Raw genomic sequence first — 17,417 nt, 5'->3', positions numbered from 1 at the left:
TCTTTTTCTGTATCAATTTCCCTACCTCAACTCCAGTGACACTTGGAGCTGGGAAGTAACAATGCCATACAATGGTCAACGAATTTAATGGTTTTATGTAATCTCTCTCTCTCTCTCTCCTCTCTCTCTCTCATCTCTCTCTCTCTCTCTCTCTCTCTCTCTCTCTTTCTCTTTCTTCTTGTTAAAATATACAGTAATTTGTGAATATACAGTGTTGCACATGAAAAAAGTAAATAGTGATAATTTTAGAGATACGGCCCTAAGAAAAATTGCAAATTAGTGAAATTTTCCCCGTGACATGTTTTCAACAACGTCGTTCAGGCTTACAACGATTTTCGAGTTATGACACGTCTTAAGAACGGAACCCCCCGTCGTAACGCGGGGATGCCTATATATATATATATATATATATATATATATATATATATATATATATATATATATATATATATATATATATATATATATATATATATATATATATATATATATATCATATATATATCTATATATACAGGCGGTCGGGTCCCCGGGTTACAACGCTTTTTCTTAAATATTCATTGAAAAATCCGCCCTGGGTTACGACGCTTGTTCCGAGGTTTACGACGCTGACGCTTCCGACGCTCCGAGTTAACGACGCTTTTAAAAACGCATACTATGATAAGAATCCTTTATAGTTCAGCACAGTATATTAATAAAAATAAGTTTATGGTTAGATTATAAACAAAAAGGTTTTTGAGGTCATGATGATTTTCGACACTTTTTTTATGTCATATTTTTAAAAATTTTTTAGTGACGCCTCATATGCTGAACTAGTTTCCGAGCGAATGAATACACTAGCTTGGGATGCGCAGTTTATAACAGTCCAAAAGGGCAAATAATGAAAAAAATCATGCTTGTTTCCAGTATACATAATTAACAAAACTAAGTTTCTGGTTAGATTACAACGCAAAATTCCAAGGTTACGATGGTTTTTTTATGCCTTTTAACGATACTTCATAACGCAGAACTAGTTTCTGAGCGGAGGGCGCATAAATTAATTTACGCTATTAAACTGTATGGTAACCATAGTCCAAGGATAAGGACGCATTCTCAAACAGTATACATATCCTTTAATATAAAACAGCAACAAAAATGTCATTGACAAACATTATTTCACTTAAAGAATCCATTTATACTCTACTTAGACTTGGTATAAAAAGATGTATGTTTTTTTGTATGATAAATAAATGATTTACTATTTTCAAATATTAATATTAATTTATACAGCAATATCATTCCATTAAAGAAAATACCATAGTGAATTAGTAAGATTTTAGCTTATATTTAAAAAATTAAGGAAGAATGAAGGAAATCCCAGTCTTCTTCCAGTAACCTTTCCTCGAGATCCAGGTACTAAAACTGTCAGATATATCAAGTTCTGTGACAGCCAGGAGGGGGAAGAGCTGCAGTGTTGCAATCACGTGTTCCTGGATTTCCCCCCCCCCCCCCCCTCTCTCTCTCTCTCTCTCTCAAAGTCTCTCCTCTCTCTCTCCTCTCTCTCTCTCTCTCTCTCTCTCTCTCTCTCTCTCTCTCATTTACTGAGACTCGAGATTTTTTATATACTCGTACTATTTGTTTTTAATACTTTCAAATATAATAACAACTGTAATTACAAAATTCATATGTGATAGTATTTTAAAAAAGAAATACAATACGTACTAATCTATCCATGTCCACAATTAAGGTTAACTCTCTCTCTCTCTCTCTCTCTCTCTCTTTTTTGCCACACAAGATAATAATGTGTTCATAGTGGTAACTCCTCCCTCTCTTTCGCTGGAAGCATTATAAGTATTTTTTGAGAGAACAGAGAGAGATAACACTCTCTCTCTCTCTCTCTCTCTCTCTCTCTCTCTCTCTCTCTCTCCTCCTCTCTCTCTCTCTCTCTCTCTCTCTCTCTCTCTCTCGTCTACTTACCGAGATAAAGAAAGAAATTTTTTATGGTACTAGTATGTAAAATGTTTATTGATAATTTCAGTTATTTAATAATATAATAATAATAATAATAATGAAACTTTAATTACAAAATTCATAATGGTCGTATTTTAAAGAGATGAAAATGACCTTTCCATTTCACTTGTAAGGATAATTCCTCTTTCTTACTGAGATGAGAGAAATTTTATGGTGATGCACGTGTTTATTATATTTTCAAATAATAATAATAATAATAATAATAATAATAATAATAATAATACGATAACTAATTTCAAAAGAAAATTCTTCCCTTTGTCTTTTTCTGTATCAATTTCCCTACCTCATAACTCCAGTGACACTCGAAGCTTAACAATGCCATACAATGGTCAACGAATTTAATGGTTTTATGTATCTCTCTCTCCTCTCTCTCTCTCTCTCTCTCTCTCTCTCTCTCTCTCTCTCTCTCTCTCTCTCTCTATTGTATTTTAATGAAAATATACAGTAATTTGTGAATACACAGTGTTGCACATGAAAAAAAGTAAATTAGTGATAATTTTAGAGATACGGCCCTAAGAAAAATTGCAAATTAGTGAAATTTTTCCCTGTGGACATGTTTTCAAGAATGTCGTTCCGGCTTACGACGATTTTCGGGTTATGACACGTCTTAAGAACGAAACCCCGTCGTAACCCGGGGGTACTGCCTAGTATATATATATATATATATATATATATATATATATATATATATATATATATATATATATATATATATATATATAATTGTATTTAATCAGCCCATTTTAAAAGTGATTATAAAAAAGTAGAGATTTCATATGGAGGATGGGGATTTGGAAAAAGTCAGATAATTGCTGTATTACTATGAGATTAGTTTTGCATTATACAAAGACATTTTAATTTTTGAGTGATTCAGTTCATCATTAAAAATGTGCATATAGTAGGGTTCAATTTGCTACATTTTATTCCTTTATGTATAATCATTTATTTTTTTTCTTTTTTCAGACAAACATTCAGTTTAATAACAATAAGTATTACCTCATACAACTGTTGAAGGATGATGGTAAAGGTGCATATTCTGTGTGGATGCGGTGGGGCAGAGTAGGGGCAAATGGGCAGAATAGTTTACAGCCTTGTGGAGGAGACTTGGATAAAGCTAAGAGTATATTCATGAAAAAGTAAGTTGAAAAACTTATGGTGTGCTTTGAAGTGCCCTTACAATTTACAGCTATCTTTTTATTTAGGCCTTCTGAGTAAATATTGCAGTAGAAATTATACCAGCCAACCTGGGTACAAAAGAATAACTGGAGAAAAAGTAGTGTATTGTATCTCCCATGGCACATTAATTGCAAAGGTAATTATAAGATTCCTCTACGTGGTAATTCAGAATGCTTAATGAACAAAAATTTCTTGGCAGCATTTTCATCCTTCATTGGTAATTGGAGCTTGGCAAATTGCATAGGCTTGTATTTGTTAAGTCAGACCACCAACATGTAGTTAGTGTAAGTTCCCTTTATTAATTAAGTTGCACATGCCAGTGAAGTCACTTCCAAAGATGTGCAATTTATCATTGGCCAGTGAGAAAAATACACATGCTCCAATTTAGGGCATGGATTTGATTGAAAGAAACGGTCAGTGTTAACACAGGAAATCCACCTTCATAGCAAACCAGGTTCTGCCCTCTCATTCATGAAACCTGTTTACTATTACAGTGACCATAATTTTTGTCTTGTGTTTGGGTTGTTTGTGGTATATTTTTAGATGACTGATGGGTAAACATTGGTAATCGAGTATTAGTGACGATGCGATATTCATGTTTCCAAACCAAATCTTTTCACTTCTCATTTGATGCTTCATCATAATGCAATAATAATTTCAAAATGTAACAACCTTTTTATTTTTGAATGAAATTTTCCTCATACCATTTGTTCCGACACGGCATACAAACCTTCGGTCCTTTTACAATAGGAAGGTTACTAGCGGCAGCTGGATAGGTCGTAAGCTTTCGGACAAGGGGTTCGGTAGTTAACTGCTTGTCCGACAGGCGCACGCGCGCGACTGGGAGGTAAACAATCACTTTTGCTTCTTTCGGCCTGCTGGCGTGTAGAAACGGGTGTACCACGCTCGCTCTCTGGGCCCGCCCATCATCGTCATTGCTTTCGCATGGTTGTGTTTTTCTTTTTCTATATATCTAGTGAAACTGAATTGTAAGTACAATCATTTCATCTTTATTTCCATTGAATTCAATTGTGAATTATAGGATCTTGGTTTCTCCACGCCCTCCGATTAACCCGAGTGCCGGGACTGAAGGGCGTAAGTGCGGGAATTAATTTTTCCCAGAAATGATCCTCGTATTGTGTATGCTTGGTGCCGAGGGCGGGAGAGCGCTCGCTCCGAGCTTATATTTTGGTTGGAAATGTGTAGATGAAAATCGTAAGTAAGTACCCTTTTCATTTATATTTTTTTGACCTGTATGCTCGTTGCCGAGCGAATACGCTCGGCACGGAAACTTATTCTGTAATGGAAGTGGAATCGCAAGTACAGTATTCTTTTTCATTTTCATATATTTATTTTGATTGTAGCAATACTCATTTTGGATCAGTTTCCGCTCTTACCCTGAAATTTACCCGAAATTTATCGTTTCCCCTTTTTATTTGAATAAAGTGATCGCAAGTGCAGTATTCTTTTTCATTTTCATATTTTATTGAGATTGCATTATTTACTTGGATCAATGTTTTCCGCTCTTACCCGGGAATTGATCCTTCCCCTTTTTATTTTGTATGAAGTGAAATCGCAAGCGCAGTATTCTTTTTCATTTTCATATATATTTTGATTGCATCAATTCATTATGGATCAAGGTTTCCGTTCATAATCGGGAATGGATTCCTTTTTAACCCCTTGCGCTCGGTACCGAAGGCGCAAATGCGCTCGATCCGAGCCCTTATTCATTGTGAAGTGAATCGTAATGCAAGATTCTTTTTCATTTTATTCCTTTTATTATTGATTGCATCAATATTTATTTGGTTCAAGTTCCGCTCAGTCAGGGAATTGATCCTTATGCCCTTGCATTCGGTGCCGAGGGCACGATTGCTCTCAGGCTCTTATTATTATTGTTGGGTACAGGGTGCTGTGCGGGAATGGGGAACGAGAATCTTCCTCTCTCTCTCTCTCTCTCTCTCTATCTCTCTCGTCTCTCTCTCTCTCTCTCTCTCTCTCCTCTTCCCCCCCCCCCCCCCCCCCCCCCCCCCCCCCCCCCCCCCCCCCCCCCCCCCTGCCGCTCAGCTCCCACAGATGGCCCTTCCCCTTCGGGGGGGTAGGTTATCTGGGTTCTTCTCCTCGCCCGATCCGTCGAGCGCAGGGGAGGGCGCTCGGTGCCCGATGTACAATTGTATTCGGGGTCTTCCGCTCGTTCGGTGTGGGGCTCACCCCCCCGCGCGAGGGGACTTCCCCCCCACTAATCACTACTACTGTTATTTCCGCAGGTGCTACTGCCACGAGGGTGGACCTTGGTGAGGTATGGGCGTCCTTCGATTTGCAGAGCGTGCCTAGTGTCCAGGGTGGCGGTTCTATGTCTGGGCCTGCTGCGGTCACCCATGGAGTGGTGACCACGACAACGATATCGACTCCAGGTGACGACGTCCCTCCTCACCTGGTGTACTCGCCTCACCTGGTAACAGTCTTGCCTACAGCCGCTGTTGGATTGCCGTTCGCCGTACCGAGAGGGGGGCGTTGCCGCCCGCACCGGCTCGTGTTGCCGCGCTGCCGCGACCACACTTCCGCTGCCCTAGAGCTCGCCCCTGGACCTGCCGCCGGTACCAGGATGTTGCTGGCAGCTGCTCCACCTCCGTGTTTCCGTGCTGCCTGCTGTACCTGCCAATTCTGGCCTGACTCAATGCAGTTGCTGCGCTGGCTGTCCCTGCCGTTGCTGCAGCTGCTATCCCTGCCAATGCTGTGCTGGCTTGTGCCTGCTGTTCCTGAGTATGTCCATACTGCTGACGTCTCGTCCCCTGTTCGTGGTAGGGGTACTACCCCAGACTTTGGTCTGTCTGTATAGGTGCGTCCGGGCCCTGTGACTTCGGCTACAGCAGCCCCGGCTCCGCCCTGGATGGCAGATCTTACGTCTGTCCTGAGGAAGCTGACGAAGAAGAGGAGGAAGGTGTCGTCGTCGGCTGCCGCCTCTTCCCCTTCGACTTCTAAGGCTTCACAGCCGAGGAAGAAGAAGGTTGCCTCCTCCCTCCTAAGAAGTCTCCCTCGGGAGCTTCTCGGGACCCGTCTCACTCGGTGGGACGGGGGGGTTCCTTCCCGCTGGTCCTCCTGCTCCTTCGGGAGGGGCAGCGGGGCCCGTCTCTTTCTTCCGCAAGGAAGAAGACTACAGGGACCAGAGGGGTACCGGCTAACACCGGTACTTCCTCGCCTGGTGTCAGTGGTTCTGCCACTGCATCAGGGTCCGTCTCGGCCTCTCGTTCGCGGGAGGTACCGAGTGTACGGTCGCCTACCAGCGACCGTGCAGCCAGGAACCAGACCTCTGAGCCCGCTCAGCGTCAGGTTCACGGCACGGAGCGGAAGACTGGTGACAGCCGCTCACGCGACTCTCACCAGACCAGCTCTCGCTCTCGCAGCGACCAGCTGGCTACCCTGGCTGACGTGACGGTCCACGACCGCCACAGGCTGAGGCTGGGAAGAGGTCCCCCCCGTTCGCCGGTGCCAGCCAACGGCTGGAAACCGCGACGTGACGTGCCGTGAGGACAAGCACCGGTCTCACCGTGACAGTGGAGCCTGCAGGTCGCCTGACCGTCGCATCTCACAGAGAGCGATCGGGTACGGCAACCAGCACCAGCTCTTCTGACACTCAAGATCGGGGCCGCTGTGCTCAGTCCAGCCGTTCTCCACAGCGAGACGGTTTGACCAGGCCTGCAGCTCGATCGCCACCGCGGGTTGACGATCGCCTGCAGCCCTCCAAGCCTGCTGGTTCTGCCAGCGAGCGAGGAGGGAGCGTCAGGTCTGCCTCTCCCCGTACCTTCAACCTCCTCGTTTACACCGGGAGGAGCGAGGTTTTGAGGAGTGATCGTGAGGGGTGCGCCCCTCATGATCCCACCACGACGCCCTACGTGCCAGGCACGGTTCTTGGACCGGCCAGGACGTATGCGCAAGTGGCTGGAGGAGACCGAGAGGGCTGTCGCTGTTCCCCCTTCTTAGGAGGAAGGTTCTCGGAATATGCTCTTGTTCGAAGGGCTTAACGGTCCTACTCTGCAAGATGCTGTGACTTCCGAGATCCAGAGGAACTTTGCCGAGGTTATGGCGCTGATTCGTCAGCACAACGACCTCGGGGAAGGATCGCCGCTCCCACCAGCAGAGCCACGTCTCGGCTCGAGTGTTTTTTGGGGCCCGAGAGGGAACCCAAATCGACGGGGGGTCTGCCGCGATCGGAGCTTGCCGGCTGTGTTGAACCAGGTAGTCTCTCGTCTCCGGACAAGAAGGCTCTCTCAGTTCTGGCCGGTCGAACAAGCTACTTCACCTCCTCTACTGCGACAGAGGCGTTTCTACGTGTCTTCGGACACCGTATTTGAATACCCTTCGGTCCTCCTGAGAGGTTTCGACCTCGACGAGGACTGGAATGAGTCGGAGGACGGTATCGGCTCTCTCCTGTCAGGTGTCGATCAGCCCCACCCAGACGACGTTCACAGTGGCGGCAGACCCTTACCTACAGTATGAGTTCGTAACCCTCCTCGGGAAAACGTTTTCTCCTGACGATACGTTTTCCCAGGCTCTGAGAGGGGCGATGGCTGCTCCTTTTCTTCTCCAACTGCTAGTTCCGCTGGGAAGGCGAGCCAGTTTCAATTCCTCCCCCATTCCCTCTCTCCTTACGGCTACGAGGGAAAGGGGAGGGATCCTACAGAGATTTCTCTGTAAGAATCCCACGTTTAGGGACTGCGCTACCAGGGAGACCTTCGGGTCCTACCTGACGTAAGCCCCGGTCGTTGAGGAGGGATCCTGCCCCTTTCTCGATTTCTACGGGAATCGAGAGGACCACCAGCTGAATATCGTTTGACGAATTCGGTGGGGGTTTCGCAGACTGCTTAGAATTCTACGGTATTTCTAGCGCACTCAGAGTGTTCGAGTTTTTTACGATCTCCAAACACTTAGGCGAGACCACGGTCCAAAGTGAGCGAGAATCCCCGATAATTGTTACACGATAATCGGGAACTTCGCTTATGCTCGAATTCCTGTAATTTCTAGCATTTGGTTTAAGAAGACTGCTGCTGAAAGAAGAGTAGTATCTCACAGTAGGCCGATTAACCTGGAATAGAGAAGAACGGACGGGAACTTCAAGTTTGGCTTAAACTATCGTCTTCGGTATTCTGTTCACCATTGAAGCTTTCCTTTGGGAAAGACTTCTCCTTCACTCTCTTGACTAGAGAACGAAGGCGGTCGATCTCCAATCCTTATTCTCATTCCTCGAGGGGAAAAGAATTTAGGATGGAGGTCTTTTACAGAACCTACAAATATACTACGTATATTACCCTCGCGACATGATTCTTTTAACAGTTGAATTGTCCGGGGGGTAGGCGCATAAACCGTAGTTAACTCTACGGTGTGTGACCGAGACGAATTGTATCTTAATTGAACTGCAACTCGGGTTGCCTGCAACCTCCCAGCAGTTATCAGTTTCGATTTTAGATACTTGGTATTGTCACGACAACACCAAATCAGCTTTTTATATTTACCGAAATCCGTTTCGTTTAAATATAATTGCTCGATCGTATTCTTTATGCTCGATGTTTCTAGCCGAACGCATTCCTTCGTGGAAGGGATTACCTGGCAACTCAGGATGACGAGTCACCGAGAGCTACTGCGTATTGAACTGCCTGATAGCAGCTCAGTATCAGCTAGGTCTCCGAGATGTACGGTCGGTCACGTCTCTCTCTCCACTGGTTTGATTGACTACCGAACCGTATCTCTACCCAACAATCATGGACTTAGGTCTCTGATTAACGGGGATTCTCGCAATAATGAAGGACCATCTACTGCTGTGAAGCTCGATTTCATCGCCTTCGACATTGCGAGAATTTTCAACAGAGATATCTCTTGGACTCTTTCATCTTTCTGTTCACCGCACGTAACAGAAGTCTGTACTAGTCTCCCGCATGCATCGCACCGCGATAGTGGCGATTGATTTTTGCAGACATCTGAGTTTGTCTTCAAAATATCTCGTATTCGCAGGTGAGCAATTATGCATTGTTTGCCCCGAATTAACAGATGTGTCAGAAGACATCGCCTACTCTCCGACCTGACAGCTCTACTTCCAAATGTTCAGCCCATGAGAAGCAGTTCTTCAGGCAGTTTTTCCCTGTGTCTTCATTACTGAAAAGTGCTCCGCTTTCATTGCAACTACGATCCTCACCGGACAGCAAGAATAGCGGTTAGCGTTCTCAGTCTTTGTAGCACAGGTTCAGAATCTTGAGAATCCTTCTCTCGATTCAGCTGTGAAGACGTAGGCTGCACACCTTCGTCTTCAACGACACATAGTGTTGTTTTCTCCTTAGCTGAGAGTCAACTATACTATGAGATATCTTGCCATCAGGGACCTCGGTCTCTAGAAGGCAATTGACTTTCGCCTGTTGGGCACATGCCTTAAGAGAATCATCAACCTCGCCGTCTGGCATCGGTGACGAACAAATTATTTGTTTAGTCTCTTGGCATAACCCTTTTAAGGCGAAGGTCACGTACTTGCTCGGGTGCTTGGACAACTTTGCCTCCTACCGAACGCAGTCAGTCGGCAGCTGTCAGAGCGCCCAAGTCAGTTACAAACTTCGCTGTGGACTTAGTTCGGTTGTTCCATAACAGTCTTTTCTTCGTCCTAACGGCTTGTCACAGTACCCATACCATCGACACCCACCATTGAGTGTCGGTGTCCTATCCACTACCGAGAAGAAGAACTTCACTGCATGGGGATAGGAGAATGTGAGACGACTTCGCTGGCAGACGGAATAGACCAGTGTATGGGTACAGGACATCACCGAAGTCGAGAAGAGAGATAGGTCATACGACCATTCCCTTCTTTTCCTCTGAGGTAATTGCATGACTTTTCCTGCGAAGTCAAGCATCCAGGGGATGGGGATTCGTGACGCTCGATTTTCGTTACCGAACTTCGTAGTGAAGACTCAGAACCCTTCGGTTCCTGAACGATCGGTTAGAGTCCTTCACAATCCCCTCCCTAATGGACTTCATCGCCTTCGATGCGAAGGAGATGCTGCTTTGTCCTGTGAAAGCGCAACCACGCTTTCTGAAGAAAACTCGACATCCCAGGCTGAGTGTTGAAGACTCTTCGTCAGCACAAGATGACCTAGAAGTACACTCCCTCGAGTTACACAAGAAACTTCTCCGTGGCGCAGGTACTGAAGGCAGGGGTCTGGTACAACCAGACCACTGGCACCTCCTTCTACCTTTTGGATATTGCCCACAGGTCCTTGGATCGTTTTCCTTGGGACCCGTGGTGGCTGCTCAACACGTTGTGTAGCTAACCCAGACCCTAGCAGGCTGAACAGCATCGAGTCCTGGTGTGACTGTAAGAATAGATAAGTGAATGAGAGAGTGACTGGCTTCTCTTCCTATCTTTTTCTCCCCCCTCTACCTGTGGGTAGAGGGATACGGTCATCACCTTGCTGGATAAGGACGAGATGCAGGTGAGCTACTCGACAGAACCCCATCCTATCCCTTTCACTAGGGATGGGAGCGATATCCACCACTTCCTCCTACAAGGGGGGGGGGGGGGAGTGGATGCCAACAAGAGACAAAACCATAACTTTATGTTGCCTCTTGCAAATAGGAACTTGTTCTTGCTTGCTGGTACGAAGAGATACGCTTGCCTCTCTCTTAGTACTTGGTCCAGAGGTCTGACCATTGATCCTGCGGTGCACACCCCATCAATCGGACAGAGGCTTGGATCCCTCCCTCGCTCTTACGACCAGGGAGGCATTCCAAGGTTGGGCGAACACCAGTCTGTTCACAAAAGACTCAGATTCCTCCCACCAAGAAGTGAGTCTTCCTATTGTAAAAGGACAGAAGGTTTGTATGCCGTGTCGGAACAAATGACAATTTGTCCAAAATTGCATTTTTCCTAACTATAAAAACCTGAGGTCCTTTTACACATAGTCCCACCTCATGCCACCCCTCACTCTGCAGTTTTTGCTTGGGCCAAAAGCAAAAGTGATTGTTTACCTCCCAGTCGCGTGCGCGCGCCTGTCGGACAAGCAGTTAACTACCGAACCCCTTGTTCGAAAGCTTACGACCTATCCAGCTGCCGCTAGTAACCTTCCTATTGTAAAAGGACCTCAGGTTTGTATAGTTAGGAAAAATGCAATTTTGGACAAATTGTCATTTTTGAGGAAACCTAAACTGTGCTTTTGGAATTACTGTTTTGTAGTAGAAATTTTACTTTGTGTATGTTTTAGGAAATTTATTTCTTATTGGTGAAGGAATCTTTCTGAGAAACATCCTCAGTAGGATTTCTTTGGCAAATTTTTTACTTCAGTTTCCTAATTGCGTCATTGGTGCATTGTTAACCCACATCCATTCATGTACTTGCTGGCCATGCCATTGTAGGTAGTTTATTATCTTAGGTTTGCTAGTACCTGACAGTATCTGTTATTACTGAAATCTGATGTAGTGGAACTTACTAACATGAGATTTCACTGATTTGCACCATTTACCTTCATCTGCTCCTAGCTTTGATATAATTGTTGCAGTTGTTGGCACAAGTCAGGACTAGTTACCATCAAGCAGAATTCCCTATGTTAGTTTTCCCTTGTAGAAGAATTGATGTGCTCTTGCTGTACTTGAGAAAAGATTATTGAGTACTTGAGAAAAGATTATTGAAAGATAGTTTTAGGTAAACTTGACCATTTCATTTTTATTTTGGAGTGGCTTAGAAAAAAGAAAATGAAAGATCTTGCCAGGCTTTACACCAGAATCAATACATTGATTTAATTATTATGACAAAAAGGCAGTTGTTTAGGAGGAAGGACTTTGGTGTTGGGATGGGAATGCCTGTCACCTGAGCCTTATTAAAGAAAAAAATCAACACATTGCAAGGACATATTTGTATAAGCTAAAATTCCAAGTGTTATAGAATGGTGTACCGGTGACATGAATTAGCAACTGTTTTCTATTGACAGGTTCAGTGACAAAACTCGAAATGACTGGAATTTGAGGGACTCTTTTGAAAAGGTGCCAGGTAAATATGACTTGCTTGAAATGGATTACTCCAGGGAAGATAAAACTGATTCTGCAATAAAAGCCAATGATAAGATTAAGGAGGAAAGAAAAAAAGTAAGTATGAATTAGTCGTTTTGTTTACATGAGATTGTCCCAGGACTTTTATGTCCCCTTTTAATAAAAAAAGAAGAAAAGAAAACAGCAATCAGATCTTTGTCAGATGGCCAGAAGCATCATTATTTGGGCGTCTTTGATAGTGTTCATTACTGTTGTGAAGTCTTAAGACTTTTTAATCGTATGTAATTGTATTTTATTTTATCAGTATCTCTCAAGTTGTCTTACTAATAGGAAAGTAAGAAGAATATGGTGGAAGTAGTAGCATTATGAAATTAAATTATTTCTTTCAGCATGTTTGTATTTCAGTTATGAATTTATTACTTGTTGACATTATTACTGGTAACTTTTCAACTCTTAAACACAACTGGTGTAATCTGCAAACAACCTTTTAGATTTGTCAATAATTGTATGAAAATTAGGGATTTTATACAACTCAAGTTTTTATTTGTTCCGACAGAAATGCAAGTCATTGCCTTTTGTATAGGAGTATCCTTCAGTGCAAGCTGGAATTGGTCTTTGTAAATTTGGTAACAAGGGGAATTTTCTCACATTGAAGGCTTTCATGTTTTCCCTCCCTAAAATAATTCAGAAACTTACCTTTCATCTTTTAAAACTGAAGGTCATTTTCTTTTTAACAAACTGCTGTAACTCCAGTGGAAGGTTATCTGTGCTAGATGAAACGAATAAATTATTGTTAGATAAAATTGTAAATATACAAAAATATTGTTGAAACAGAAAATTATTTTTCATCTCAAAGATTCTTTACATGTTGGCAGTTACCGTAAACTAAAGGACAAATAGTAACTTAGTTGTATATTAATATAACTGTGATTTTTGCTTGTTTCAAACATCCCTGTATTATTGCCAGTAATCAAGGGAATATCATAGTATCAAAATCTTGAAGCACTGCAACAGCTGTAGCCCTCTTCCCATTTATGTGCACAAACTTGAGAAAACCATGACAAAGTATTTTTCAAATAAACCATAAACTTCAATAATCAATATGCTCTACTAACTGAAACCACATAACCTGTTAGTAGAATATTATACTGTGAGATGATTGTTTGTAATGCATTTAAGTGGTGTTTTGAGGAGGAGGTCATAAGCATTGAAACTCCTAAGAAATTCCTTGCCCCTAGATTTTACTTTGGAATTGTTTACAGGGGAATTCAGTCTGGCACAATCTCTCTTCCATTTACTCTTTTCTGTATGCCACGCCTGGCTTATTACCACTGGGCCATCAATGCCATACCCTAGTGGCCGCAGTTAGGTATTTATAGTAACAGTTAGTACCCTGAAATCACCACACCTGAACATTTACATTATTTTCTTAGTTTACAAAAATGTATTTAAGTCATATGAAGTGCCTAAGGAAGTGTACACAAGTCATCTTCATGACAAGTGGAAATGGTATAGTACTTTTCATAGTATATACTATACAGAAATACCAAATGTATACTGTATAGAGATACCCAGTTAATATTGTAAATTACCAAATCCCTATAGAGCAATTTAATCCATTTTTAATAGGTTTTGTTTAGTTTAAAGTTGTCAATTACAAAATTTTCACATGATGTTTTCTTTTCAGATTGAGTGCAAACTTGAAGCTCGTGTACGCGCACTGATTGAGTTGCTTTGCGATGTGCGTGTCATGGAGGAGGCAGTTGTTGAAATGAAGTATGATGCTAAAAAGGCCCCTCTTGGGAAGTTGACTACTGAACAGATTAAGGCTGGCTATCTAGCCTTGAAAAGTATTGACGATATCATTATGAAGGGAAAGTACTCAAGTATGGAACTGGTTCATGCATGCAATGCCTTCTATACTAGGTAGGTTGTTCTCAGTGCAGGTAATTTACCTCTTTTTGCAGAAATGTAGTTGGCCCTCCCAGTGTGTGGGCTTCAAGTTCACAGCACTGTCTATTTGCTGGTTAAAATTAATTTTTTAGCCATCTATATGAACTTGCAAACAATTCTAGTAGGCCAAAACTGTAAGGAAAACAAAAAATATATATAAATGCATGAAATTTTTGCACACTTTATTTTGTCTTTAACATATGGTAATGAGCTGCATTTTTAGAAATACACAAGCACACAAATCAAAGGCCACAAAGTTCCCTATTAAAATACATACATTATACAAATGTAAAGATTATTTGGCAATTTACAAGTATGTAAAATCAGAGATTTCTTTACATTTTAGGATTCCCCACTACTTTGGGATGAAAGTTCCTCCACTGATTAAAACAAAAGCTGAAATACAGGAGAAGGTAGCTTTACTGGAAGCACTAGGAGATATTCAGGCAGCACTCAGCGTCTTGGATCAGCCAATTGACGTCAACGTACATCCAGTTGATCAGCAGTACAATAGTCTTCAGTGTAGCATTAGTCTTCTGAGTAAAGACACTGATGATTATAAGGTACTTTTTCAAATTTCATTCATCACATTCTCTTGGACTTTTAGTAACGTATTGAAAAAAATCTTGAGTACTCGTCATTCTTTTTTTATGTATGTATTATTGAAGGCTGAAGTATGTCCTAGAATTTTGTAATCATATATGGAATTAGGAAATTTGACCATGTATTTTTTCTATATGTATGATGCTAAACAGGACCATGTATTTTTCCTATATGTATGATTCTAAACAGGTATGAAGACTTGAAGTATATTTACTTTGACATGACATTTCTTTTTCTTTCATTTAAAGGTACTGGAAAAATATTTACAAAGTACTCATGCAAAGACACACAGCAACTTCAAGATGGAACTCTTGGAAGTGTTTGTAATCCGAAAAGAAATGGAATACGAAAGATTCAAAGATGTTGGGAATCGTATGCTATTGTATCATGGATCAAGGCTTTCTAACTGGGCTGGTATCTTGAGTCAGGGTTTAAGAATAGCTCCACCTGAGGCTCCATCTACAGGGTATATGGTAAGCTGCTGCTTTTTCTAAAAATTCACCATGACATTGAATGTCTTGGCACAAGCCTTTCAGGTTCAGCATCAAAGATTTATTTGTGTAAGCTAATTATCATTCTTTGACTTCAATGTTATCAGTATCAGTACGTTGAAATTTAGTTTTTGAAATGTTTTTGTGTGATGAATCATTGACAAGTTGCTTTGTCCTCTTAGTTTGCCAGATGTACAGTAGTTCTGATTTATCATTGTCTCACTGTGATTTCTGTTAAAACTTTCAGTTTGGAAAGGGCATCTATTTTGCTGATATGTCAAGCAAGAGTGCAAATTATTGTTGGGCAACTCCACGTAACGACACTGGATTTCTTGCCCTTTCCGAAGTTTCACTAGGCAAAACAAATGATCTTCTTGATGCTGATTACAATGCCCACAAGTTACCAAAAGGATTCAATTCAGTAAAAGGCTGTGGTAAAACAGCACCATTACCAGAAAACTTATCAAAGTTGTGAGTATGCAAATTTCTGATATTTTAAATGCAAGTTAGATAGAACAGTTTGGTAGTCATTTCTTAAGTAGGTTGGTTCCAAATATTTTTTTGGGGGGAGAATGCTTGTACAGGATAAGCATTAAGCTCAAGGGATGCCTTCAGAAATAAATTGTTAAATTCACATAATTCTAACATAGGAAGATTTTGAAGCAGTGAGGAATATTTTGCTTCATAATTATAAAGAGAGTTTAACAAGACCCCTGAAACACATTTCTCACCTTATTGGGCAGAGCCATAGGATTGTGTTTTTAAATTGGGGGCAAGATGGGGTTAAAAATGCATAACTGCAAGTAGATAGAAATAGGGCACATGGAAACTGATGAAGAGTAAAAGACACCTTTATGAATGGGACCAAAGGGGTTTTGCAAAGAGCATCAGTACTGCTTATTATGCCAAGCACACTGTAAGCAGTATGGGGCACAGATAGGTGAATCAAGTTGTAATTGATGTATCAGAGGGAACTGCTAAACTGCAGATAGGCTAATGTAAACTGATGCATTTTTATCTTAGAAAAGGGCTTGTTTTATAAGTTTGAAATCTTAAGAAAACTACACATTTATTATGTTTTATTTTTTTATGTATATGATAATTTACGTATCCTCTTTCTGTGATTTCAGATCGGACGGAACAGTGGTTCCCATGGGCCCAGGAGTGCAAACAGCCGTTAAAAATCCAAAAGGTTATACATTGTTGTACAATGAGTACATAGTTTATGATCCAGCACAAGTCCGTACAAGGTTCCTACTGAAGATTAAGTTCAATTTCAAATAAAAGTTATTATATGTGTAGGGGTTAGGCTACTCAAGGTAATTTGTGGTTACATATTCTACCAAAGATCTATGCAAAAGATTAATTTGCATTGCAGCCAAACACTCTTGTATAACATTTTAGTATTGTGTCAGTTATAATACTCAAATCTGGTGAATTTCAAATGGTTTTGTTCATGCCGTCCACTCAGACTTTGGAACAGTTTGTAAAATGTTCAAGTAGATAATTGCATTGTTGATGGTGTGTTCAAGTAGATAATCACGCTGGTGATGGAATGAGTAATAATAATTGACATTCTGCTAATTTTAGTGCAAAAATATTTATGGATGTTTCTCTTGATTTACTGATATGACTACTACATTAAATAACAAATTACTTTTATTCCATTCATTATGTAAGTTTTTTCATGTTCTAAAAGTAATGGTTTTTCACATGCGACAGCTGTCGGTTATAGTATTTGTAGTGGAATAAAACTGAGAATTTTGAATATGGATTTCCTGACCAAATACTGTTTAAAAACAGCACAAGTTATTTATTTATAGGTTCATAAGGATATGAAAAAATGAAAGCTGAATTAATGCCTACACAAACTATTGTTTGAGGACTTCCACTCACAATTTTGACATGGTAATTATTTTGCAGTGTTAACAGTCGACTATAAATTTTGCAGGTGGCTTTGGTTATCTGTATTTGGTCATAACTTGTCCTTTCCTATAGATATTGTTCTGAATGCTATTAATTTTTCCAGTAGTGATAATTATAGTGATTTTTATGCTTCAGAATTAAGTAAATAAAAGATTTGATTAATGATCATCATGATACATTTCAATCAAACTAATTAATCTAAATGTAAAATGCACTGAGGATTCATTAAAGATGTGTTTTTTA

General features: G+C 41.3%; 1 protein-coding gene across 1 annotated transcript; it reads left to right on the top strand.

Moving 5' to 3' along the window:
* Window positions 1–2,786: 2,786 nt before the first annotated feature.
* Window positions 2,787–17,417, top strand: LOC135195973 (poly [ADP-ribose] polymerase 2-like). Its single transcript, XM_064222475.1, has 8 exons — window positions 2,787–2,810; window positions 2,974–3,146; window positions 12,144–12,297; window positions 13,889–14,127; window positions 14,501–14,717; window positions 15,006–15,230; window positions 15,496–15,719; window positions 16,379–17,417. The coding sequence occupies exons 1-8, from the start codon at window positions 2,787–2,789 to the stop codon at window positions 16,530–16,532; spliced, it is 1,410 nt and encodes a 469-aa protein (XP_064078545.1). The 3' UTR covers window positions 16,533–17,417.

This window comes from Macrobrachium nipponense, chromosome 17, assembly GCF_015104395.2.
Source record: "Macrobrachium nipponense isolate FS-2020 chromosome 17, ASM1510439v2, whole genome shotgun sequence".
NCBI lineage: Eukaryota > Metazoa > Arthropoda > Malacostraca > Decapoda > Palaemonidae > Macrobrachium > Macrobrachium nipponense.
Note: the sequence above shows the minus strand (reverse complement) of the source record. Positions and strands in the feature narration are given on the sequence as shown.

Bases quoted from the DNA above. Each gene is read 5' to 3' on its own strand.
- LOC135195973 (XM_064222475.1), top strand. From the start codon at position 2,787: ATGGAGGATGGGGATTTGGAAAAA. The intron at 3,147-12,143 runs GTAAGTTGAAAA...TTCTATTGACAG, and splicing joins AAGAGTATATTCATGAAAAA to GTTCAGTGACAAAACTCGAA. The intron at 12,298-13,888 runs GTAAGTATGAAT...TTTTCTTTTCAG, and splicing joins TTAAGGAGGAAAGAAAAAAA to ATTGAGTGCAAACTTGAAGC.